The 25,063-nt window shown below is 55.2% G+C and overlaps 1 protein-coding gene across 1 annotated transcript; it reads left to right on the top strand.

Annotated features, from left to right (window-relative positions):
• Window positions 1-5,048: 5,048 nt before the first annotated feature.
• On the top strand, window positions 5,049-25,062 carry MMP11 (matrix metallopeptidase 11). Its single transcript, XM_071445651.1, is given in 9 exon segments — window positions 5,049-5,181; window positions 5,184-5,347; window positions 13,718-13,974; window positions 16,411-16,554; window positions 17,570-17,703; window positions 20,278-20,525; window positions 21,018-21,231; window positions 22,506-22,763; window positions 24,012-25,062. Coding segments are annotated over 9 exon segments (1,656 nt in total). The 5' UTR covers window positions 5,049-5,078; the 3' UTR covers window positions 24,146-25,062.
• The last annotated feature ends 1 nt before the right edge of the window (window position 25,063 follows it).

The following is a 25,063-nucleotide window of genomic DNA, read 5'->3' as shown; positions in this document are numbered from 1 at the left end:
CCCCCATCGCCTCCACAGCTCACGCTGGGTTTTATTAACGCAGTTCCCCTCGGGCTAGAGGGAATCACGTCCCAGGAGACATTCCAGTCTCAGATCAGCTTCGGAGGGGATCAGAGGGAGCCAAGGCTGGGGGGCATTTCACCGGGGCCGTTCCATTCGCGGGGAGCCGGCAGGTCGGGAGCGCTGCAAGACGGCACTGGCCGGCTCCTGATCAGAGCCCGAGCAGCCGCGGCTGCAGCCGAGCCCTGCCCGGTGCTCTGTGCCCATCACCCGTGCTGTGCCCGGTGCTCTGTGCCCATCACCCCTGCTGTGCCCGGTGCTCTGTGCCCATCCACCCCTGCTGTGCCCCGTGCTCTGTGCCCATCCACCCGTGCTGTGCCCGGTGCTCTGTGCCCATCACCCCTGCTGTGCCCGGTGCTCTGTGCCCATTCACCCCTGCTGTGCCCCGTGCTCTGTGCCCATCCACCCGTGCTGTGCCCCGTGCTCTGTGCCCATCACCCGTGCTGTGCCCGGTGCTCTGTGCCCATTCACCAGTGCTGTGCCCGGTGCTCTGTGCCCATCCACCCCTGCTGTGCCCGGTGCTGTGTCCCAGCCACCCGTGCTGTGTCCCCTGCTCTGTGTCCCATCGCCCGTGCTGTGTCCAGCCGCTGGCTGCCAGCTCCTGGCCGGGCTCTGCCGGGTGCCCGGGTGGGCACGGGGGGCTCTGGGCAGGCACTGTGGCCCATGGCTCTCTGAGCTCGCTGTTGGTGACCCAGAGCCACACTGAGCTCTCTGTTGGTGACCCACAGCCACACTGAGCTCGCTGTTGGTGACCCACAGCCACACTGAGCTCGCTGTTGGTGACCCTCAGCCACAAGGGCTCAGCCCGGGGCCAGCCCCGTCCCCGAGCACCGCCCCAGTGCCAGCCCCTCGCCAGCACGGCCCCTGCAGCAGCCGGAGCAGCAGCGATTCCTCCCGCCAGGAATGGGAGCTGGCTCCCCGGCGTCTGGCTCCCCAGGTGAATTGCGGTGTGCCCTGAGCCCACGCCAGGAAAATGCCAGCAGATGAAACTGCATCTCAGGCCAAGAGACACGAAGTGTTTTCCTCGCCCTGCTTATCTCGCAGGCAGCGCTTCCCAGGCGAGCCCGGCTGTGTTTGTGTGCGCTCGGCTCCTGGCACGGGGCAGGGATGAGCAGACACAAACACTGCGGGCGCTGAGCGGCTCCCGAGCCCGGCTCGGCCCTGCCCGCGCCGCGGCACCGACCGAGCTGCTCCTGGGGCCAAAACCAGCGCTGGGCTGGGGCTGGGGCCGGGCTGGGCCAGGGCTGAGACCAGAGCTGAGCCTGGGGCTGAGTCTGGGGCTGGGCCTAGGACTGAGGCTGGAGCTGAGACCAGAGCTGAGCCCAGGGCTGAGCTCAGGGCTGCATCCAGAGCTGAACCCAGGGCTGAGTCCAGGGATGGGTGCAGGGGATGAGTCCAGACCAGAGCCCAGGGCTGAGCTCAGGGCCGCATCCAGAGCTGAGCCCGGGGCTGAGTCTGGGGCTGAGTCCAGGGCTGCTGCAGAAGGGAGAGGAAGAGCTGGAGGGACCCCGCAGCTGCTCGGGCACCGTGCAAGCTGCACTGTGAGCTTCCCTGCACTGTGAGCTTCCCTGCACTGTGAGCTGCCCTGCAGTGTGCACTGCCCTGCACTGCACAGGGGACAGGCTGAGGCTGTCTCAGTGCTCCCCCAGGGACCCTTCCTGGCCTGGAGCCCTGAGGAGCGCAGTGCACCTCTGCAAGGTGAGGGCCAGCACGCTCCTGCCACCATGTCCCTTGATCCAAGGTCAGGGGGGCAGCGTGAAGTCATGGCCCTGCCCCACACGTGGCCCTTGGTTTCATAAGAGCACTGCATCAAGCTGACCCCAAACTCTTCTGACTCTGCACTGCTGGGTTCAACCCACAACTAAGGTCACAGAAAGGGGAGGGCAAAAGAAAACAGATGTAAAATAAGAAGTATGGAATCAAGCAAGACTTTCTTCATAGTGAGACTGACCTAGTTAAGTTGAAGTCTGGAAAACTTTGGTGTTTTCAAGGTTCACTGTTTGGACCCAGGGCAGCCTGCACAATTCCAGCATTTCCATTTGAAAGATTTTTTAAAAACCCAGTAGAGATTTGAAGCAAAGAACTTCGCTGACCAACCTATATTTTATTTTACATATTACTTTACCTTTCCACTTGTGTCCAGGCCCAAAGGCCAAGTTCCCACTCCACAACCTCTTCTTGCCCACTCCCCATGCCCATGTCTCGGGCTGCCAGCAGAGGAGGAGAACTGAGTAATTCAAAAAGTACTCCTGATCAATCATGTTTACATGGGCAGTTCACTGCACATGACCCGCAGCCTTGTTTGCACCCACCACCACCTGTACAAACACCCACTTTGGCTGCCCAGGAGAAAAACAAGGTGCCAGGGCCAGAGAAAAGGGAAATCCCAAAAACCAAAGGGGAGGACAGAGACTTACCTGATGAGGACGTGTCCTCATTTGTCACCCACTGAGCAGTGATGCTGGAGACACCAATTCATGAGGTTATCTCCTACAGAGAGAACAGGAAAGATATCAGAGAAATCAAAGGGGTTTGGCTCCTGGAGCCTCTTCCAGCTGCTCAGGGCAATGCCCAGGGGGTGTAAATCTCTGGCTTTGCAGGGTGCCTCAAGCCAGGTCCCCAGGCACACAGAACACAGTTGTGAAAGTCACACCAGGGAGGTGGCGGGAAACAAAGGACTTTGGACAGACAGGCTTAATCCATTTAAATTCAGTTTCTCTCTCAGTTCCCTCCCTTTTCCCCTTGGCTCTCATCAGAAGCTCTTCTCCCACCTCCCCTCAGTCCAAGTGCCTTACAGCAGTATCACACCCAAGTGGCCCACAGGCTGAGGGAGTTATTCCACCTCTTTGCTGCTCACAAAGAATCAAACCTGCTGTTCTCTTCCCCTGGCACAGCCCCTTTCCCCTTAACACCTGCTGGGTGTAGAGTGAGGTTATCCCCAGCTGCTGGCTCCTGCTGAGACTCACATTACGATGCTGCTTTGCCTGCCCAGGTGTTCACAAGGCCCTCCTTGTTGGGAAGCCTTTAGTGGAGTGGGAGAAGAGCTAATGCTTGTGGTCAGAAGGACTTGGAAAACTCCTGACAGCTCTGCCACTTGCTGGGGCTGGAAGGCCCTGAGCAGGTGCTGAGCAAGAAGAGCTCCATGTGGGGATGTTAATCAGCAACATCAGTGACCATGGGGGCCTCTCAGCCACGAGAACTTCCACTGAGCTCCTGCAGCCATCCAGAGAAGCCCAGGCTTGGCTCCAGCCTGGCAGGAGCTGCAGGAAAGCAAGCAGAGAGGGAGATGTCAGAGAGGGAGATGTCAGAGATGGAGATGTGGGACTGAGGGGTCTCAGACTGAGGAGTGTCAGAATGAGGGGTCTCGGACTGAGGGGTCTCGGACTGAGGGGTCTCGGACTGAGGGGTCTCGGACTGAGGGGTCTCAGAATGAGGGGTCTCAGACTGAGGGGTCTCGGAATGAGGGGTCTCGGAATGAGGGGTCTCGGAATGAGGGGTCTCAGACTGTCGGTGCTCTGGGGCTGGGGTGGGAGCCCTGTGCTCATGAGGCAGCAGCCTCTGTGCATCCATGGGGCTGCAGACAGGACAGACAGCAGCTGAGAGAGCTCCCAGCTCAGGAACACAGCAAGAAGGAATCCTGCAGGCTGCACACAGGGCACAGGAGTCCCCAGAACACCCAGCAGCCGTTTTCCTGCTGCTAAACATCCACTGGCTTGGCTGGGAAATGTCTGTGATCCCAAACACAACATGCACTCTCTTTTGTGCTGAGTGCCTTGGCAGGAGCCAGCAGTTCTCACACACAGTTCCATCTCTGCAAGGACCAAGTTTCCCAGAACACCCCCTTTAAAATCTCCCTTCATTAAGAGGAGCCAAGCTGCCTTTTGCTGCCTCCCAGGCTGCTCCCATGCCTCTCCCTGCTTCCCCAGGGCTCCACTGCCATGGGCTGGAAAGCACTGAGCTCCCAGAGACACCAACACTAAAAGAAAAGACACTAAAGAAAAGAGAGACAAAGGCAGGAAAGCTTTTTTCACTGGGACCCAGCTGTCTGGCTCAGAGAAAGGCAAGAAACAAGGGTCTGCTCTGCATTCCTGGGGCACAGCCAGAGTAAGAGCAGAAGGGTAAATTCCACAGTGCAACGTGGTTTTCCCTGCTCCCCTGTCCCCTTTACAAACAAGGCCTAGGGGATACTCTGAGCATGGTGCTGCAGGGCAGGGACATCTTGCTAACAGCCTGTGAGTTAAACACTGCAGCACCTTCCACAGCCAGCCAAGGCCAGGCTCTTTCTTCTCACATCTGCTCACCCTGCCCAGGATTTACATCGTCAGTATGGTTCCCATAAAACTAAACATGAAGAACTGATCACAGAAAAATAAAGCAGTAATAAAGCCTGGGATGTCAGGAAGCCTTACTCACTCCCTGCACACCAGCCCAGGCAGCTGGAGATCAAAGTTCTCTTATTTGCAATACATTTCTTGAAACAATTTTCAGCTAAACTCAGTCTGCTGAGAGGATGCTGACACAATCCAGGGCTTCTCCCATAGAAACAGGAACCAAGAAACCAGATCTGTGCCTTGCTGCCTCCATCTCCAGGTGGCTGAGCAGATGGAGAAGTCTTTGGCATCTCCAAAATGAGGAGTTGCTCCCTTCCTTCCCCTCCCTCAGCATCCCTGCTCGAGAAAGCTTTCTTGCAAAGGGTGAGTGAAAAAGTGAGCAAAGCAGAGCCCTGCACAGGCAAAACAAGAGTTCAAACTCATTAAAACACGGCTGTGAGCTACTCCCCACAGGGGGACTGGAGTGGTCTCGACGGGCACTGAGAGGATGGGGTTTAGTCCTTGGTGCCCTTAGGCAGGAGAGGTGAGAGACGCCTTTAAAGGGCCCCGTTTAAAGGCACCCCAAGGCAGGCAGGAGCCGGGGGCCGGTGCCGGGCAGGCGTGGGAGGGGGGTCCCGCCCCGCTCCGCCCCCGGGGGGTGGCGGGGCGGAGCGGCCGGGCCGGGCGGGACCGGACCCCCCTCCCGCGATGCGGCCGGGCCGTGTCCCCCCGGCCCGAGCAGCCGCGGCTCGGGGAGAACAAAAGGCAGGAGCGGGAGGAGGCGCGAGGAGGAGGGCAGGCGGCTACGGTGGGGGGATAAAAGGCTCAGCGAGACCCCCCCCCCCCTCCTGTGCCCCATGTCCGAGCCCGCTCCGCCGCCCGGCATGGCCCGCCCGCCGCTGCCCGCCGCCGCCGCCTTGCTGGCCGCCGCTCTGCTGCACTGCGCGCCCGCCGCGCCCGCCCGCCGACACAAGCCGGTGAGTCGGGGCCGCCCGCTGCCTCCCTCCGTGTCCCCCGCCGCTCTCCGATGCTGTCCCGAGGGCGGGATCTCCCCGGCAGATCCTCCGCTGAACGGGATGAGCTGTGTCTTCCCCCCGCCGCTCCATCCATCCATCCCCGGGCCGCGCTCGGGATGCCGGCACGGGCGGCGCTGCCGGGAATCACCGGCCACGGGACGGTGCCCGTGTCCCGGCCGTGCCTCCCGCTCCGCCGGCTCCTCCTGGCTTCTTGGGGAGTTTTCACAGCCGTGTTCCCGAGGGAAAACGGGGACCGGGACAAGGAGAGCTTAGGAGAGGACGCGGCATCCCCCGTGCTCCCTTCACAGGCAGCAGAGCCCTCGCTGCTGCTCCAACACCCCCTGCGCGCTGCGCTGGCAGCTCCCAGAAGTTACGGGGAGACGAGACTGAAGGGATGAACCAAAGGCAGGCAGGAGAGGAGCAGCAGGGCTCTTTCTTCCTGCAGATGCCTGCCCCATCCCAGCACCTGGGACTGCGGCTGCCAGAGAGGAGCAGCGGCGTGCGGGGGATTTGGGGGACGGGAGAGGACAGAGAGCTCCTTGTGCTGGGAATGTGTGCGTGTGTAATCGCGTTATTGTAGACATGCTCTTCGCTGCTGTGCCATGAAATAATAACAGAGCAAATGCCCGGTAGCAGCCCAAGGGGATTAGTTCAGGTTCTGTCGATGGTTTTATTATCAGCTCTGTCATCTGAGCACTTTCTAACTTGGCTGCTAAATCTGCTGTGGGCTGGGACTTGGCACGGAGCAGCCTTGGCCCCCAAAGTGCTCGCATTCCTTCGAACGAAATGTCACCGCGCTCGGCCCCGCTCTGCCTCCGGGGAAGGTGAGGCCAAGCGCTCGCTGGTGGCACCCTGGTGGCACCCTGCACTCCAGGAATGACGCTGCTCTGCGGCTTCAGGCCCGTCTGAGAGCAGCAGGGGGTGCGCTGGGAGGACAGAGCTCCACCGGCATAAAGCTGGAGGCTGCCGGTTCCCGTGGGACACGGCCTGGGCTGGGCTGGCAGGTGCCTTGTGCTCTGCCCTGTGCAAGCTGGGAAGCTGCTGCTCCTGGAGGAACCTGCACAGCCCCTGGTCCTGGTCTGGCTGCCAGCAAGGGCCTGTGTAGGGTCCTGGGGGAAGGGAGAGCCAGCCTGGGTTTCACCCTCCGAGCTGGAGCCCAGCCCAGCTGCCCATGTCACCGTTCAGTCCTGGTGCCAGCACCCACAGCTGCTGAGTGCCTGGAGGGGTTGCAGGGGCTCAGCTCACTTGGCCAGTGCCCCTCGAGCTGGTTTGTGCACCAAACTGCTGAAGAGCACAGAGTTAGTGCAGGGCTCCAGGGCTGCTCAGACCCCTGGTCCATCAAACCCAGAAGGGTCCCCCCAGGTGGCACTCTGCCAACAGAGAGGTGATTTCTTCCTCATCCTAGGCTCATGCTCTGCTCTGTGAGTGCTAATCCTTCTCTCCTGGCTGGAGTAGCTCCAGGTGATGCTCCTGCAGGTCTGTTTTGTTCAGGAATGCCTTGTGCTTGTGTGTTGGACCAGCCATGTGGAGCTCAGGCTTTCAGACTGACGCATTTGGCTCAGCCTTTGCAGAGATGGTGGCTGCATTGCTTGGGTTGGAGATGGACAGGTGATCCCCCATCCTTTCAAACAGCAGTTCTCTCATCCCAAACAGCTGCTCTTTTGGGTTCCTCATCTGCTGTCAAGGCTTCTGAAGGTTATTGTGCTGCCTCTGAGGTGCAGCCAGTTTTACACGATGGAGGGGGCAGCAGGGGAACACGCGGGTGCAGGACAGCTGAGGTGGCACTGCCAGGCTGACAGAGGCCTGGCCACTCTGTGCCCTCTCTCACAGAGAGCTGAGCCACGACATCCCGTGCTCCCTGCTCTGACTGCCCCAGCCTGCTGCACAAAGGGATGTTTCCCTCATGTCTGACAGCAGCTCATTTCCTGTCTGGGCACCTTTTGCTGTCAGGTGATGAATGAGAAAGGGGCCAAGGGGCTGAGCTGGGAAAAGAGGTTCACACTCCAGTGAGAGCGAGCACAGGAGCTCCTCAGGCTGTGCCAGTTTGGGGGTGGGCAAGGACAGCCCGGCTGCAGGAGTTGGTGCTGCACCCAGCTGTTTGTGGCTGTTTGTGCTCCAACAGCGAGCCACAACGGCAGCAGCTGAGAGGGGAGGGAATCAGGGCTAAGATTCACTTTAAAGCCAGGCTATAGGGCATATTGCTCAAGGACTTGTATTCTTTAAGGCAAACCCTGTAGAACTCCTTCACTTTCATACTAATGCCTAAAGAAAGCAAGAGAAAACTGAGAGCAGAATAAAGGCTGGGTCTGGTGTCCACTGTAAAACTTGAGAACAAAAGATCTGCAGTCCCCAGGCTGTGCACGCGCAGACACTGAATTCCTGCCCTGCCTGCGGCTCCCCGGGGAAATCAAAGCCCTGCATTTGCTGGGAAGGTCTCTCTCTGTGAAGAAGTTGTGGGCACCCTCCCAGCTACCAACAGAACCCATCAGGGGTGCAGAACCCTGAGCACAGCAGGTTCCCCTCTGGCAGCAGGGCACTGCCTCCCCCACAGCCCCGGCCCGCCTCGCTCCGGGCTCAGGCGGCTCCCGCAGGAAGGGTTTGATTTGCACTCCTTGGTTTGGCTATTTAAAAACTGCAGTCGGGGCTGGGGTAATTTTAGGCATGTTTATCTTCTGCTCTGGGAGAGACTCAAGACACATGTAAGTAGTTATTCTGCAGTGGGTTTGTTGTGTTTGTGCTTCACAGGCAGCACACACACACACACACCCTGCAGTGTGGCAGGGCCTGGGGTGCAGCTGGGAGAGGGAGAGGAGCAGTCTGGGGAGGATCCCCCTCTCCAGGTTATGTTGTGCTTCCTTCCCCCATGCTTATCCTGCCCTGGCACCATAACCTCTGGGGCTCTGCAGAAGAAGGGATGCACTGGATAGAAGTTGTTTGGAAAGGATTTTTAGTGGAAAGTTTTCCTGAAGAGATGCTGGACATCCCACTTTCCCCCCCCCCCCCCACTTTCCCCCCCCCACTTTCCCCCCCCCCACTTTTCCCCCCCCCACTTTTTCCCCCCACTTTTTCCCCCAAGTTGCTCTTTCGTATTAATCTCAACTATGTGGACAGGTAAATTAAGGGTTTGTGGGTGTTCTTGCACTGGGGATGGCTCAGCCAAAAGCAAATGGGAGCAGAGCTGAGTCTGCACATAGCTGCCCAGCAAAATGAAAAGCAGAGCACTTCAGGGGTTCACTAAGGCCACAGACATGTTTTTATATTTCACTGAGATCCTGGTGCAGACAGAGGAGTCCCAGCAAGGACAGGCAGGTGACCAGACTTCCTCCTCTTGGTGGATTTGGGCAGGAGAGAGGCACTGGTAGCTCATGGCTCCCCTTAGCTTGGATGTAAGTGCACAATGAACAAAACATCTCAACCCCCTTCCTCCCCTGCCAGGAGTGTGCCACATCCTAGAGCAGTTTCTTCATTTCAAGAGGAATTCTAGGTCATCAGATTAAGGGCTCTTGAAACCTTTTGCTATGTCAGCATCCTGGGGCTTGTTTGCTCTGTAAGTACTCCTGTTTCTGGCAAGCTGTTGCTTGGGTGACACCAGCAGCTTGGTTGTGGTGCTGTTGATGGAATAGTCTCACAAACTGTCACATAATTAAAATGTCTGATAATAAAAATAGTCCTGCAGTGTTTATTCATTTGCTTTCTCTTGTTACACCAAAGCCTGCTTCTTCTCATTCTGTCTGTGGCCATAAACATTTGCAGTCCATAATGTTTCATGTTCCACGTTGCTTAGGAAAAATAAACATTTTCCTTTTTTCATTGCCAACAACAACTACCATCAAGTAATCCGGAAACAAAGTGTCAGGGCTCAGGAGGTAATGCTGGATGGTGCCATGGGTGGGAAGAGGAAAATCCAGCAGTGTGTGCACAGCCAGGCACTGCAGCAGCTCCTGTTTGGGCCCAGCCTTTGTGCTCTCTCTGTCTGCAGTGGGACCAGGCTGCAGCCAGCACGGAGCAGCCCTGGAGTGAAAAATTTTGTGTGAGCAAAGAATTCATGGAGCAGTTGGGAAACCTTGTCCTGGGGAGGCAGGACCAATAAATCTGCTGGCTTTGCCTGGGCATTGTTTCCACTAACAGTGTCTTGACCAGGAGCACATTTAGCTCAGGGTTAGACCAGAACACAATCATGTTTCAGCCATGACATTCCACCTGCAGCATCAGCACCTTCCCAGCCCAGGCTCCTCCTGGAACAGAACCTGACTAAAATGAAGCTGATTCCAGTTTTCCCATTAACCATCAGCTGTAGCTGCACTTTCAAATCCAACCCCTGCAAATCCATGCTGGGCTGAGAGGCAGGCTGCACAAAAAGCTGTCCCTGCATCAGGAGAACAATGCTGAGATCAGGCAGGAACATTGCTGTTCAGGGGGTGCAGAGCCTTTGGGGGGCATGGCCACCCCACAGTGAACAAAAATGGGGTGAGAGAACTGCAAGAGAAAGCATTTCTGCTGAAATGAGGGCAGGAGTGCTCTGAGGTGCAGGCTCATAGGGAGGAGGGGGGTAATGCTGCCAGCCAGAGGCAGCAAACACCAGGGCCTTGGAAATGCTCTGAGTAACAAAAGGAGGAAGCAGAAACAGAAGCAATGGAAAAGCAGGAGCAGAAGGGACAGGGGAATGGAGACAAAGTCCTTGAGCTCATTCCCCAAGTAAAGGAGAAACACCCAAGACTGAAGGATTCAGGCTGTAACTTGTCCAGTCCCTCCTGTCTGACAGGGAGAGGGGTCTCCTTTCATGTCCATGCCACAGGAGCCCAGGTGCTCAGGTACACAAAGAGGACACAAGTTTGAGTTCAGGCAGGCAGAGGAGGATGGAGCCAGGCTCAGGAGAGCCGCGGGTTGGTCAGCACCAGGCACCAGCCCCACCCCTGTGCTCATTGAGGCTGATGCTCCACTGCCCCTGTGCTGCTGCAGCTGCTGCTGCTCTCGGGGGCTCTGCAGGGTGAGTGCTGCCCAACAGCAGGAGGTTAAAGATGCTCCTGGCTCCTTGGGATGGCTGGAACACTTCCTGGGAAGCTTGGCTGGTGTTCATCTGGCTCCAGCAGACCCAGAGGTGATGGCTGCTGTATCACAGCACTTGAAAGCTGATAAAGCTGTGAGGAACTGAGTGGGCAGCCTGGACCTCTGCTGTGGTTTCTGCTGTCCCCTGGGATCTGTCCTTTCCCTCCTGCTCCCCCTCAGCCTTTCAGTCACGAGGCTGCAGGAAGAGGCACTTTCTTTGTGAGGAGCTGTGACCAGCCTGCAGCACAGCCCTCTTTGCTACAGCTTTGCTCCTCTGCTGTCCTCACTGCCCTCAACCTTTGGTTTCAGGCCTGGAATCCTCTCTGTGCTTGTGCTGTGTTCACATTTACTGACCAGCCTCTTCCAAAGCCCTGGCCTCTTCCTTGACTACAAGGCAGCAGTTCCCATGCCCAGCTGTGGGTTATTCAGGGGGTGGCACTGCAAGTGGCTGCACACACTCAGCCAGAGGCTCAGATCTGTTTTGCATTCTGCTGGGGCAAACCCTGGGATTTTCCTTTGCTTTTGTGTTCAGGAATCCCCTCCCTTCTGCTGGTGGGATGCCCTGATGGGTACCCAGCAGCCAGTGCCCTCCTTCCCTTGCCCTCCCAGCTCTGCAGCAGCCTGGGCAGCAGCAGGGCCCTGAGTGAGCCCTCAGCAATCAGCCAGGGTGGGGTAGCAGAGCTCAGGGAACAAAGCAGATCTCCCCACCAGAGCGAGGGCTCAGCACTGCCTGGGAAGGATGCAACCTTAAGCAAGTGGACACGGTATCTAATCCCTGGGAAGTGCCTGCAGCAAGGTGTGTCCAGCCAAGGAGGCCAAGATCTCCAGCCTGGGTGTCCCCTGAGCATTGTTTGGCAAGTGGTTTGTGCCTGTCACATTTCCCCTTGCCTACAGTGGCATTTTCCAGCCCTTTCCTGCCATGGTGCTAATGTCGGTGCAGTGACGACAGGGACAGAGTCACTGTTTGTCCAGGGGCACACACAGGACACCAGGGCAGGTCCTGCCTCCTGTCCCACCCACAGGAGCACATTGTGCCCTTCCAGGACTGGGTCTGCAAAGGGCAGAAGGAGCAGGGAGGGTCCTGCTGTTGCAAAGTGGGGTTTGGAAAGCTGGGATTCATAACAGAGCCTTGAGGTAACCAAAGAGGAGAGAAAATCTGCCTCTGCTCTGCCTCTGAACATGGGATTCCTCAGGGCAAGAAGGAAACAGGCAGCTTCTCCTCTATGCTCCTGGGCAGAGGAGAGAGAACCTCCAGTTCATGGCAGTGCCCCCAGCCTGGAAGGAAACTAGGCCTTCCCAGGGGTGGAGAGCATCACCAGGGAGAAAAACCAGGGGTAAGGAGCATCTGGGTCAGCCTCAGCCCACCCACCCACCTGAGCACTCCTTGAGGGTTTCCCTGTGCTCCTCAGCCCTGCATTCCTGGCCTTGGAAAGCCAGATGCATTCCTCACCCCAATCCACAGCTGCCAGGACCTGGCCGTGGGTGCAGTCAGGAGCAAGGGGCTGAGCAGCCCTGCAGGCTGTGCTCGGGTGACACAGAGCCATTGTGTGCTCCGGTGGCATCGGGGCTGACAGCAAATGTTGGCCAGAACATGAACTTTGTCAGCTTCTGCTGCCAGCTGTCCTTTGCAGCAGTAGCTGCCAGCCCAGGCAGGGTGCCAGGGGGCTCTCAGAGAGCTCCTCTGAGAGGACAGGTACCTCCAGCCTGGCAGGGCTCCAGTCCCAGCAGGAGCAGCCTGGGGACAGCCCAGCCCGTGCTCCTCCTCCCCCAGGCCCTGAATGGATGCTCAGTGTGTGGCTGGTGGCTTGGGCAGCTTTTGCTGTTCAGGGTGTGAAAATCCTGCTGTTCAGGACGGTTCCTCTCCTTGCTGGTGCAGCTCCTGTGGGGTGTGAGAGTGCACTGGGACACCAAGGTTGTATCAATGGCTCTGAGGCACAGGCTGGCAGGTGCCCAGCCACCAAGGGTGTCTGTCTGTCTGTCTGTCTGTCTGTCTGGGGAGGATCAGCCAGCAGGCTGGAGCAGTGACAGACACACCAAAAGCCTAAAGTGATGTGTGGACACCCAGAGTGCAGCTTGTGTGCCCTGCCTGGATCCATGAGTGCCTGGCTCAGGGGCACAGGGCCGGAGCTCAGTGGTGGAATTAATGCCAAGGCCTTCACACTTCATTCCAGCCCGCGTGAATGGGCCCATTGTGGCAGCAGAGGGTGGCAGCATGTGGATTACAGGCATCATGGCAGCGCTGGCACCGTGCCATCCTGACCCCCGTGTCGCTGGCAGGGCTGCCAGGAAAGCTGGCCTGGAAGGAGGCAGCTCTTTGCAGGGCAAGAAAGAACTGCCTAAAGCCCAGGTCCAACCTCTGGAGCCCTGTGGGACAGAGCCTGCCTGTTCAGCACTGCTGCATCTCAGCTCCTGCCTGCTCAAACACCTTCCATCCTTTCATTTGCTGCATAAAATCAGGCAAAAAAAAAAAAAAAAATCTGTGTTTGGCCCTCTGCAGCACAGTGAGGTGGACCAAGCACCTCTCACCCAACATGCCTCACAGCAGCTTGGAGGCGACACCTGGGTTGTGTTTCATGGTGTCAACATGGGAAACCGGTGGAAGTCAGCTAATTAGCATTAATTAATGTTGTCAAGAAGAAACCTTGCTTTTCCAGCTACGTGTGGGAGAGCCCAGGAGATGATATCCAAGCAGAATCAGAGGTACAGTGAGGTGAGGGGACATGGTGCAGTCCTTCCCTCAGGCAGTGGTGGGGGCTGCAGGGACAGTCTCTGCTGCTCTCTGGGCTGTCACCCACACCCCTGTGTCCTGCTCTGCCATGCTGAGACCTGCCCATGGTGCCAGGGCAGCAAGAGGACACCACAGAAGTGACAACAAGGAGCACAGCTGCGTGCTGGGACTGAAGACTTCCTCCCATTAATGTCACCTCTACCCCGGGCCAGGAGGGAATAAAGGATGTAGGGCAAAGGGGGAGAATTTATTCCCTAGTGATTTGTTTTATACTTGAAGGGTCTGGTTCTCATCCACAGCCTGCAAAAGTATTTCCTGCGGGCCAGCTGCCAAGGAAATGTGGACCAAAAATAGCTGAGTGCTTAGTGGGTGCCATGGCATGACACAGTGCCCCCCAGGTGTGAGCCAGCCCCAGAGCAAGGAGCACGACATGTTTGTGGGGAGCAGGCTGGGAAATAGAAGTGGGAACCGCTGCTGCAGGACTGCTGTGGGCACCCCTCTGCAGCAGGAAGCATCTTCACGGACACTAAAGTCGCGCTTTTGCTTTTGCCTTTCAGGACGTGTCTCGAAAGCATCACACCTGGAAGGAGCAGGCTCCTTGGCTGGCTGCCCTGGCGAACGCCGTGGGCACGGGCGTGCCTGCCAAGGGCTTCCCCGGGGCGGCGGCGGGGCCCTGGGCCGGCTGGAACCCGCCCCGCTGCGGCGTGCCCGACCCCGACCCGCCCGCGCCGCCGGGGGCCCAGGGCGGCCGCAACCGCCAGAAGCGCTTCGTGCTCTCCGGGGGCCGCTGGGACAAAACCAACCTCACCTACAGGTAAGGGAGGCTGCCATGGCCGCCAGGATCGTGTGGCACCCAGACTGGTGTGGCACTGAGGCTGGTGTGGCACTGAGGCTGGTGTGGCACTCAGGATGGTGTGGTACTCAGGCTGGTGTGGCACTCAGGCTGGTGTGGTACCCAGGATGGTGTGGCACTCAGGATGGTGTGGTACCCAGGATGGTGTGGTACCCAGGATGGTGTGGCACTGAGGCTGGTGTGGCACTCAGGATGGTGTGGCACTCAGGCTGCTGTGACAGGCTGGTGTGACACTCAGGGTGGTGTGGCACCCAGGATGGTGTGGCACTCAGGATGGTGTGGTACTCAGGCTGGTGTGGCACTCAGGATGGTGTGGCACTCAGGCTGCTGTGACAGGCTGGTGTGACACTCAGGATGGTGTGGCACTCAGGGTGGTGTGGCACTCAGGCTGCTGTGACAGGCTGGTGTGACACTCAGGGTGGTGTGGCACCCAGGATGGTGTGGCACTCAGGCTGGTGTGGCAGTACTCAGGATGGTGTGGCACTCAGGATGGTGTGGTACCCAGGTTGGTGTGACACTCAGACTGCTGTGGCACTCAGGCTGCTGTGACACTCAGGCTGCTGTGGTACCCAGGCTGGTGTGGCACTCAGGCTGGTGTGGCACTCAGGCTGGTGTGGCACTCAGGCTGGTGTGGCACCCAGGCGGGTGTGGCAGTACTCAGGCTGGTGTGGTACCCAGGCTGCTGTGGCACTCAGGCTGGTGTGGCACTCAGGCTGGTGTAGCACTCAGGATGGTGTGGCACTGAGGCTGGTGTGGCACCCAGGCTGATGTGGCAGTACTCAGGCTGGTGTGGCAGTACTCAGGCTGGTGTGGTACCCACGCTGCTGTGACACTCAGGCTGGTGTGGCAGCCAGGCTGGTGTGACTCAGGCTGGTTCACTTCTCCCTGCCCAAACACTCAGTCTGGTATCCCTGGGGCTGTGATGTGACCATGAGAGGCAAAGGGGCCAGGGGAGCTACACACTGAACATGGCAGGCTTGTTCCCAGCACCTCCTCATCCCCTCCTGAGCACACTCCACAAACACAGCTGCCCTCCTGTTGTTCCCTCAGCCCTGGGCGCTGCCACACCAGCACCCCATGGCACACAGGGTCACTGCCCTCACTCTGTCACTGCCCTCACAGGTTCTGAGCTGAGGCCCCACCACCAGCTCTTTCTCCTGCTGTGCCTCTGCCCCCACAGCCACCCCGAGGGGAGCTCACCTCACAGTTTATTTTAAAGAGATGTTTTTATTCAGCTGTTTCTGATGGTCCCATAAACACCACTTCAGTGTAAAGTTTTGCCCAAATCACCCCACACATTCTCAGTTGTGAATCTGCCCAACAGACTGGAGGGAGGGTTGTGCTGCCTCTGCAGCTGCCCTCAGGGCTATGAGTGGAGAAGTGAGCACAGTCATATGGACCTTGACAGCATGTAAATCATCTTGTGCTTAATCCAATACAGGAGACTGTTCCTCACACCATCAGGAGGCTGCAGATAACAGAAAGGCTTATTCCTTTTGTTCTTTTTGGTCAGTAGTGTTAAAGAAAGAAACACAGCAGAGATTTACATACAGCAACGCTGTTAATGGAAAGGAAACTTCCCTCTGGGGCAGACCTTTCAGTCTGCTCTTGTTATTGGAGGAAGTGGGAGCAACTCCTCAGTGAACCCAAGTTTCCAGTGGCAAAAAATGCAGTGATTAAGGAGAAGAAATCACATCACGTCACACCACTCTCAGGAATCTTTGTGGTGGTGGCCTTACAGGGGATAGACCTGGGGAGTGCTGCAAAACTCTCCAGGGAGCTCACCTCTGACACACCAGCCAGAGGGTTCCAACACTGATGGGATTTATCTGCTGCACATGTTGCTTGGTAGAGGCTGTGACAGTGTTCACAGGGGTTCTTGGATGAGGGAAGAGAGGAGGATCTGACTCCATGCTTCAGAAGGTTTGATTTACTATTTTATGATATATATTACATTAAAGCTATACTAAAAGAATAGAAGAAAAGGTTTCATCAGAAGGCTGGCTAAGAATAGAATAGAAAAGAATGATAACAAAGGTTTGTGGCTCGGCTCTCTGTCTGAGCCAGCTGGACTGTGATTGGCCATTAATTACAAACATCCAAGATGGGCCAATCCCAGATGCACCTGTTGCATTCCACAGCAGCAGATAATCAATGTTTACATTTTGTTCCTGAGGCCTCCCAGCTTCTCAGGAGGAAAAATCCTAAGGAAAGGATTTTCCATAAAAGATGTCTGTGACAAGAGGGTGCTGGAGCAGTGCATGTATGGATTGGAGACGTTCTGGTGCAGGGAATGGTGGCCCTGGTGATGCTGATTGCAGAATTGTGTCTTCCTGACAGCCCTGTCCATGGGACAGCAGCTGATGCTCTCCTCATCCAGTGTCTGTTGCCTTCCAGAATCATCAGGTTCCCATGGCAACTTGTAAAAGCTAAAGTGAGAAGGACCATAGAGGAAGCGTTGAAAGTCTGGAGTGATGTGACCCCGCTGACCTTCACCGAGGTGCAGGAGGGACGGGCTGACATCGTCATCGACTTCACGAGGTGGGCACAGCGGGCAGCACACCCTGCCCCTGCCAGAGGAGCAGGGCTGGAGCCAGAGCAGAGACCTGCCAGCACACAGCTCAAACACTTACATGGAGGCTCATATTTCTGCTTTCAGACACTGGGATTGTTTTAGTTTTGTCAGTCGTGGGCTGCTCGGTGTGAGTGCAGCTGTTCCACACAGCACCGTTACTGATCATTCATTCATTTTTCTGGTACATTTACATTTCTCTGCCCACAGGCTGTTTTCTTAAGCGTTTGTTTTGATTTTCCATCTTCAGGTCCTCCATCCTGTCCCTTGACTGAAGGATATAACTGTCTGCCCAAAGACAAATATAGTTTCTTGGTTAAGGGAATCTTGGCTCCTGGCCTGAAATTCCCTTTTGGCAAAATACTCACTGGGGCAAAGACTTCCCTGAGCTGTGTGTTTGTACAGAGCTAATGAGGGCAGTGGAGACTGTCCAAGCAGTGATGTGATTTCCATGCTGTGTATTTGTCTCCCTCAGCTCTCTCAAGTGGCCACATCTCTCATGAGTTTCCTTCATTACTCATCAGTGGCTTGGCCTGAGTGAGGACCTGAGAGTTTGGCTGGGTTTTGCTGTCAGTTTTGCTGCCAGCTGCCCTTCTGCAGCCCCCACCACCCAGAAATATCAACTCAATCTTGACTTAGGCAGTCACCTCCTTAATTCTTTGGGCTTAACAGTCAGTTCTGGGCTGGAAGCTGGAGAGGGGAGGGGGAAAAACATCCCTGAGAAAACATACAAACTCCCCAGAGCTTGGTGTGACTGAGATCTGCTTCCTCGGTGCTTGGTGTGATCAAGCTGCTTCCTCAGGGCTCTGAAGCAGAATTTGGCTTGTGGCAATTGGAATAGCTCTGAGAGGTTGATCTAGACCAGTGGGAGGAACTCAGGATGAGAATGAGAGCTGCTGTCCCCTCTCAGTGCCTCCCACCTCTGGCTATGTGATGCTGGAGTTCCATGGCCTTTGTCTGAGGTGCAATGTGTCTTCCCTGCAGGTACTGGCACGGAGACAACCTGCCTTTTGATGGGCCTGGAGGGATCCTGGCACACGCATTCTTCCCCAAAACTCACCGGGAAGGAGACGTGCACTTTGACTATGATGAGACCTGGACCATTGGGAACAACCTGGGTATGGCACTGCTTCAAGGGGAGCTGTGGCTGCTCCAGGATGCTTGTCAGTGAACTTGGAAATGATTCCCTGTGCTATGAACAGGGACCCTGTAAAACTGACAGGGAATAACTATTTTTTGTGGTGAGCATTGTCATCTCTCACTAGTTAGAAGCCTGCTGTTAGCATTCAGGTCCAGGACCCCAGCTTCCCCATGGATTCCTCCTGCTCTTCTGCCCAGCCATGTGCTCTGCCACTGGGGAATTGCACCCAGCATTGGCAGGAGTCATTAGAAATGAAACAAGCAAAGGATGAAGGAAAACTGAGGCTGGAGCTCCCTGTGACACTGTTGTCTTCCAAAGAACGGCCTCAGTCCCAGGCCCTGCACGCATTGTTCCCTACCTGCCCTCAAACAAGTCCATAAAGGGAAACTACCCAGGCTCCAGCTCTGCCCCTGTGGCCTGGGAATGCTCTGACCATAAACAACATCACATCCAGTCAAGACTCTTTTTTAAATTTTTGCTAATAATAGATCCAAGCTGGTAGCTCTCTGCTTGGGCACTCAGGGTCTGGTGTCACAGTATCTCATGAGATACTGCAGTACTGCCTGGGACCAACTGGAGCAGTGCCCAGAGCATCAGTTTCTGGAAGACTCACCAAAATTAACCCAGGTCAGCTCCTCCTCCTCCTTCCCAGTTTATCTACATGGACAAAGATATAATCACAAAGCCCAAGTTAACCCCAGGCCTCTCTGGGGATTCCCAAAATGCTGGCCATGTCAGTGGGCACCCCCAAAGCCTGTAGGGTGCCACTACCCTGTCAGTGCCAGCTGTAAGCCAGTTTGACTGCGTGGTGTCTCCAGCCCTGCTCATGCTGGCCCAAAACAAGAATCACAAGCACAGGACCTCTTTGCAGAGAGGTTTCTGCTCCTGGGGCAGCAGTGGACTCTGTTGGCTTTCACCCTCTGTTGTTGAAGAATTTCCTGCATTCTCCCATAAAACAGAGTTGGGGGCAAACCAGGAACCAAAGTGGACACCAGTTCCCATCAGAATCCAGCTCTACTCCACGACCTTCCCCCTTCTCCCCTCCTCCCATATGATCCATAAATAACTGCTGTAAAAGCTCTTTGGAGCTAATTGCCATTTAATATGCTGAAAAGAGCTTTAGGATATAAACACGGATAAATCCTTGACTCAGCTCTCAGTGAGAGAGGGAAATCCTTGGCCTCATTTTACTGATGGGAGAGCAGGAGTGTGCCCTGGGGTCACTCCAGGGCTGTGCAGGAAGCAGGCCCCACGTGGAGGACCATCCATGAGGGACACAGGGATGCTGTCCAGCACAGCTCCTTCAGCTGTGCACCTCCCCTGCAGAATCTGACAGCACAGCTCATCTGCCAACACTGGAAAGCAGCAAGTGAGGAGCCTGCCAAGCTAAACAGAAGTGTCTGAAAGTTTGTAATAAATCACTGGCATGGAAATCCCACTCTCTCAGCTGACCTAGATGTGTTGATTTAATCAGGTCAGTGCTGTGCAGATTCATGGCTTCCAGGTAAAGCTGGCCAGTGGAGGAAGGCAGGGCTCACCTTCCCCTCCACCCTTCCCAGGGATTCCTCCCCACTGTATTCTCCCTACTCCTGGTGCTGAGAAGTGACCAGGGAATTCTCCCCTGGAGCCAGCAGGGAAATCCTGCTTGGAGCACCAAGGCTGGCTGAGCCACATTCCTGCTGCTTTCATCACCTGGGCTGCAGCTTGGAGGATTTCTGGCTGAAGGCAAGTGAATGAATATGCTGGGATAGTAAAATTTACCAGCTTTAGAAAGGACCCTTTGGAAGCTAAACAAAACCTGTCAAACAGTACAAGTTTATGTACTGAAATCCTCTTTCCCCCCTCTCCTTTTGTAGATGCTCCAAGGTCATATATTCCTAAAACATGGTCTCTCATAAATCTGTTTAAGTCTCAGGTCTTGACATTAGGTAATATTTTATGGATTTATTTCTAAATGACACCTTCTTGACACAGTCCCCAGACAAGCAATAAATGAGCTCCCTCTGCTGTCTGTGACAAAGGCCTTTAGCAAGTGTTAATCCCAGAGTTCTCTCACTGACACCAGTATCTTCCACAGTGGGTGTGATCTAACTGGGACTTGCTGAACTTCAGCTCTGGCCAACAACTGCTTCAAGCTGGGTGGACAAACACCAACCTGACCACAGCACCTCCTACACATCCTTCTCTGTGCAAATTTCTCCTTTCCAAAAGTGTATGGAAAATTCTTTTCTTCCTGGTAGCTGAGGAGGTGGCAAGAGCCTCTGACAACAGAATTGCAGATTACCAATGTGTCCAGGTTAATACCCAAGTGTATGAATTGACTCATGGTGTTTCTGAACCAGTGAACCCTTTAAAAAAAAACAAAAAAACCTACAAACATATTTTTGAGCTACACAGGAGATATCTGGGAACAGCACAGTTGGACATAGATTTCTCTTTCCTCTTTTTGGACTCCTACAACACATGTCAGTGTCTGGTGACTGGTAGCAAAGGCCCAGGAGGCCAAAGCATGTGAGTAGACAAAAGTATCTTCCATCTTTTCCCTTTGTAGGCACTGACCTCCTGCAGGTGGCTGCCCATGAGTTTGGCCACGTGCTGGGCCTGCAGCACACGGCTGCCTCCAAGTCCCTGATGTCCCCTTTCTACATCTTCCGCTACCCCCTGAGCCTGAGCGAGGATGACAAGCAAGGGATCCAGTACCTGTATGGGAAACCCTCAGTGCATCCTGACCCAACCCCAACCCAGCCAGCAGAGCTGCCCCAGCCAGACCTCGAAACAAACGAGATCACCAACGTGGAGGTGAGTGCAGGGCTGCTCTGTGCCCTTCCCTGACACCCTAGCTGGGGCTGCCCTGACAGCAGCTCAAGTCGGTGTCTGCCTCTTCCATCAGTGTTGTCATTATAGTGCAAGAGTTCCATATTACTAGAATTTCAGACCTCCTTGATGTTGTTTTTAGGCAGCTCCTCTAGGCACTGACTCTTCCTTGTCCTCACAGTAGACAACTGACTCCAGTTCCCTCAGCCAACCAATCCACTCTTTTATAATAATTCTTAATAATTAGCTCAGCTGCAATTCTTTAGGGGGTAAGATTACATTCCATACTTCCTTTATTTACTTATATTCTATCCCCCTACACACCAGCACTGCTGAGCCCAGCCCAGCCCAGCCCCTACAGCTGGCACTGGGATGCACAGGGAGGGGATCTCCAGGCAGCCTGTGCCCAACCCAAACGGGGCTGCCTGGACACCTGGGGGCTCTGGGGGGCAGCCCTGACCCGCTGTGCCTCGGCAGGCCCTGCAGCCCGACGCCTGCCTCACGGCCTTCGACGCTGCAGCCACCATCCGGGGGGAGCTGTTCTTCTTCAGCTCGCGCTACGTGTGGCGGCTCCGTGCTGGGAGGCTGCAGGACGGGTACCCAGCCCTGGCCTCTCGCCACTGGCAGGGCATCCCCAGCTCTGTCGATGCCACCTTCGAGGACCCGCTGGGCAACATCTGGTTTTTCCAAGGTAAGAGCTGGACTGTGATCAGATGGCTCAGAAATCTCAAAAATTACTTAGGGGTAGTCAGGACCCAGCAGGTTCCTGGGACAATAAATCTGGAAATCCTTGTTATTTGTTTCCTTAACTATTTAAACTCTTTATCACCTATTGAGGACTGAGAACAAGAGTTCACTTTGGTTTTAAACACAGCCACAATATCTCATTCTCCTTCCTTGGAATACAAACATCTGTAATGGGCCTCTGCCCTAGCAGAGGAGAAGGAAGGAAACATTTGCTCCATTTCTCCGGCTGTCATGGAAAGCACTGTGCCAGAAGTGGACCCCAGCAGTTCCCTGGTTGTGCCTGTGTCACCAGGGTCCTGCTCAGTGTGGGAACAGCATTTTCTGTGCTCCTCAGAGACCTGCATGTGGAACTTCCCTAGTACCCCACAGCTTTATGAGCCTTCAGGGAGCCTGGGTGCAGAGCCAGGCAACCTCCAGCAACCAGAAAGATTAGAAATGAAACCATCTCTGGGGTTCAAGGCCAGCAGCAAACCCTGTTTCAGTGCCACTATTTTCTTTAATGCTTTTCCCAAGTGGAGGTTTAATAGCAGGGATGCAGAATGACATGGGAACTCATAGTGGGTGTGCACATCTTGTAGGCACTCCATGAGACAGAGCACCAAAATCACACCAGTGGCTCTGCAGGCAGAGCTCCTGCATGAACACATTTCTGAGCACCTGACCTGCACACAAGGGCTTACAGTGCTAAAATTGGCAGGCTCCTACGGTGAGTTAAAATGAGATAAGGGGAAAGTATTACATGCTGTAGGCTAATTACAGAGATTCCCATTTTAATCTAATCTGGAACTCTGCTTCCAGTCTCCACATCAACTTGGCAAATTCTTCCTGGTTTCTGCAGCTTGCTCCTTTCCAGCCACATGCCCTCTTTGTGCCTGTGCATGCCCACATGATTTCCAGGTGCTGAGATCGCAGGGCAGAGGCTGCTCCCTCCAGCCAAGTCCTTTATAACTTCTACAAATAGAAGAGAGAAAAATGCAGCTACAATGGCCTTCCTGTCCCCCACCAACACCCACCAGGCTGGACTGAGGTGGGATGTCAATCATTGACAGCATTTTGGACACACAACAGTGGCAGCATCCATTACACTTGGTGGTGTTTTTGCCTCTCAGGCTCAGCTTCCCATGGGAGCTGTGCCAAGGCACCAGCTCCAGTTGCACAGTTCACTGCCAAATTATCAGAGTTTTGACCCCTTGTTTCCCTTTTCTGTCTCCTCAATAGATTCCCAGTACTGGATTTACGATGGCGAGAGACGGGTATCTGGTCCCACCCCCATCGTGGAGCTGGGCCTCCCTGCATCCCCAGTGCAGGCAGCTCTGGTGTGGGGGGCTGAGAAGAACAAGATCTACATCTTCAGTGGAGGCAACTACTGGCGTTTCAACCCCCAGAGGCGCCAGGTGGACAACATCTACCCGCGGGCCATGGCCGACTGGCGCGGCGTCCCGGCCGAGATCGACGCCGCCTTCCAGGACGAGCTGGGTCAGTGCTCAGCCTGCTCTGGCTCACAGCTCTGCAGAGTCACACACGTGGTTGTACTGGATATTGCCCAGCCATAACATATCCCAGACAGTGTAGAGGGGCAGTTCCCTTCAGTGGGGAGAGAATTGAGAAGTTGTTTCATTGCCACATATCAATTGCAGCAATTGATATGTGAGTGTATGATAGAGAGAAGTCAAATATCTGAGCAAGGAATAGTCATGGAGTCCTGCCCACCTCTCACTGCTCCTGGCAAAGGAAGTGATGAGAAGACAACAGAAACATTGCCCACACTTCTACAGGGGAGCTGAACAAAGAACAGGCTGCTTTTGGTATTGACCAGTGTGACGTGTTCACAGGGATCTCAGGTTGAGGGAAGAGATGAGGATCTGACTCCATGTCTCAGAAGGCTTGATTTATTATTTTATTATATATATTATATTAAAACTATACTAAAAGAATAGAAGAAAGGATTTCATCAGAAGGCTGGCTAAGAATAGAATGACTGATAACAAAGGCTTCTGTCCCGGACTCGCTGTCTGAGCCAGCTGACTGTGATTGGCCATTAATTACAAACAAACCAACATGGGCCAATCCCAGATGCACCTGTTGCATTCCACAGCAGCAGATAACCATTGGTTACATTTTGTTCCTGAGGCCTCTCAGCTTCTCAGGAAGAAAAATCCTAAGGAAAGGATTTTTCATAAAAGATGTCTGTGACAGACCAGTCCTCTCCAGTGTGCCCCATGCTGAGAACAGTAGGGCAGTGCCACAGAAACACTGGGGACAGCCAGAGTGCTTGGGATGACAGTGTGGTGAGTGCCTTTTTCCTCTCTAAGGATGAAGTGAAACAACTCCCTGCTGCTTCCAGAACCTAAATTCCAGGGCAGCTTGCCCACAGAACAGATGCTCTGAGCAGGTCCTTACAAGTTGCCTGTCCCTGTCCTAAAAATCCCCTGCCCTCACAGGGCTGGGTCACTACAAGCATACAGCATATTTAAACCCACCAGGAAAATAAAATAAAATCCATCCTGTGTACTATCCAAAAAGTAAAACTAGAGTTTTTTATCTAAACTAAAACAGTGTGAAGAAAAGTGAATGCTACAAGCCTGGGTTCAAGTAAAATCTCCTGCCTCTTCCAGCTCTCTTTCAGTACCCCATGTGTTGCAGAGTGTCAGCTGAACAAAATGCTGGAAAAGAGCTGAGTTACATGAATGCTGCTTCTTCTAAACCTTCCTCTCTCACCCACAGGTTTTGCCTATTTCCTGAGAGGCCGAGATTATTGGAAGTTTGATCCAGTCCAGGTGAAAGTGCTGGAGGGCTACCCACGCCAGATCAGCCAGGACTTCTTCAGCTGCACATCCTCCTCAAACTCCTTCAGATGAGGGGGATTCCTGTGTCCTCCATGCTCCCTTGTTATCTCCCTTTACCTCCAGCAGCCACACAGAGGGTTCCCTCTGCCATTCCTGGCCTCCTTCCAGGCTCAGCATCTGACACAACAGGTGTCTGTCACAAGTGACAGAGTTTGCTCCTCTCCAGTTCCAGCAGCCCCAGCTTCAGTTACTATCAATGTAAAAGCAGCTGCCATGTTCTTTACAGGCAAGGGAGGCCACTGTCATCTAGCAATAGCATCCCAAAAGCCACCAGGCCAGCCTGGAATGGGATCACGCTAACATAATTAATCTGAACCCATCCTGTAGAACTGATCCATGGCATTCCCTATGTTTACACAACTCACTAGGGCAGCCCTTCGCTGCTGCATACGCTGGCCAAAGAGGAATAACCCCCGAGCCCGGGGCCTTGAAGGATACCGACCCTGCCTGCAGAGGAGGAGGACAGCGACGTGCGGCTGCTGCCAGAGCCACTCCGCCGGGCAGCCGTGCTGACTGCCAGGGCCCTGCCGCAGCCCTAGCCCGGCTTTGCCGTTGTATCCCCAGCATGCCTTAGGATTTTGTACCCATCTGTATATAGACAAGGGGCCCCTTCCCTCCCTCCTTCGCTCGCTCCCTCCCCGGTGCTGGGTGCCAGTGCTGGACACTGCCCCGCGCTCATCCCGCCGCGGTTCCCATCCCGGGACGCTCAGATGCACTGATCGCTCCCGAACCGCCGTTGCCGGCCCGGGCTGGCACCGCACACCCGCCGTGCCCGCCCAGCCTCAGGCCAAGCACCCCGGGCTGCGAACAGCCTCCTCCCCTTCCACCTCCCAGCCGAGCCCGGCTGGCGGCACGGTGCTGGGGTTGTGCCGTGTCCCGTGTGTATTTATGTTCCGCCCCGCCACAATAAAATCCGCCTTTTTTCTACAT

Source organism: Agelaius tricolor, unplaced genomic scaffold, assembly GCF_023055355.1.
Source record: "Agelaius tricolor isolate 1412-34295 unplaced genomic scaffold, bAgeTri1.0.p SCAF_20, whole genome shotgun sequence".
In the NCBI taxonomy this organism is placed as follows: Eukaryota; Metazoa; Chordata; class Aves; order Passeriformes; family Icteridae; genus Agelaius; species Agelaius tricolor.
This window is presented reverse-complemented; position numbering and strand designations above follow the sequence as displayed.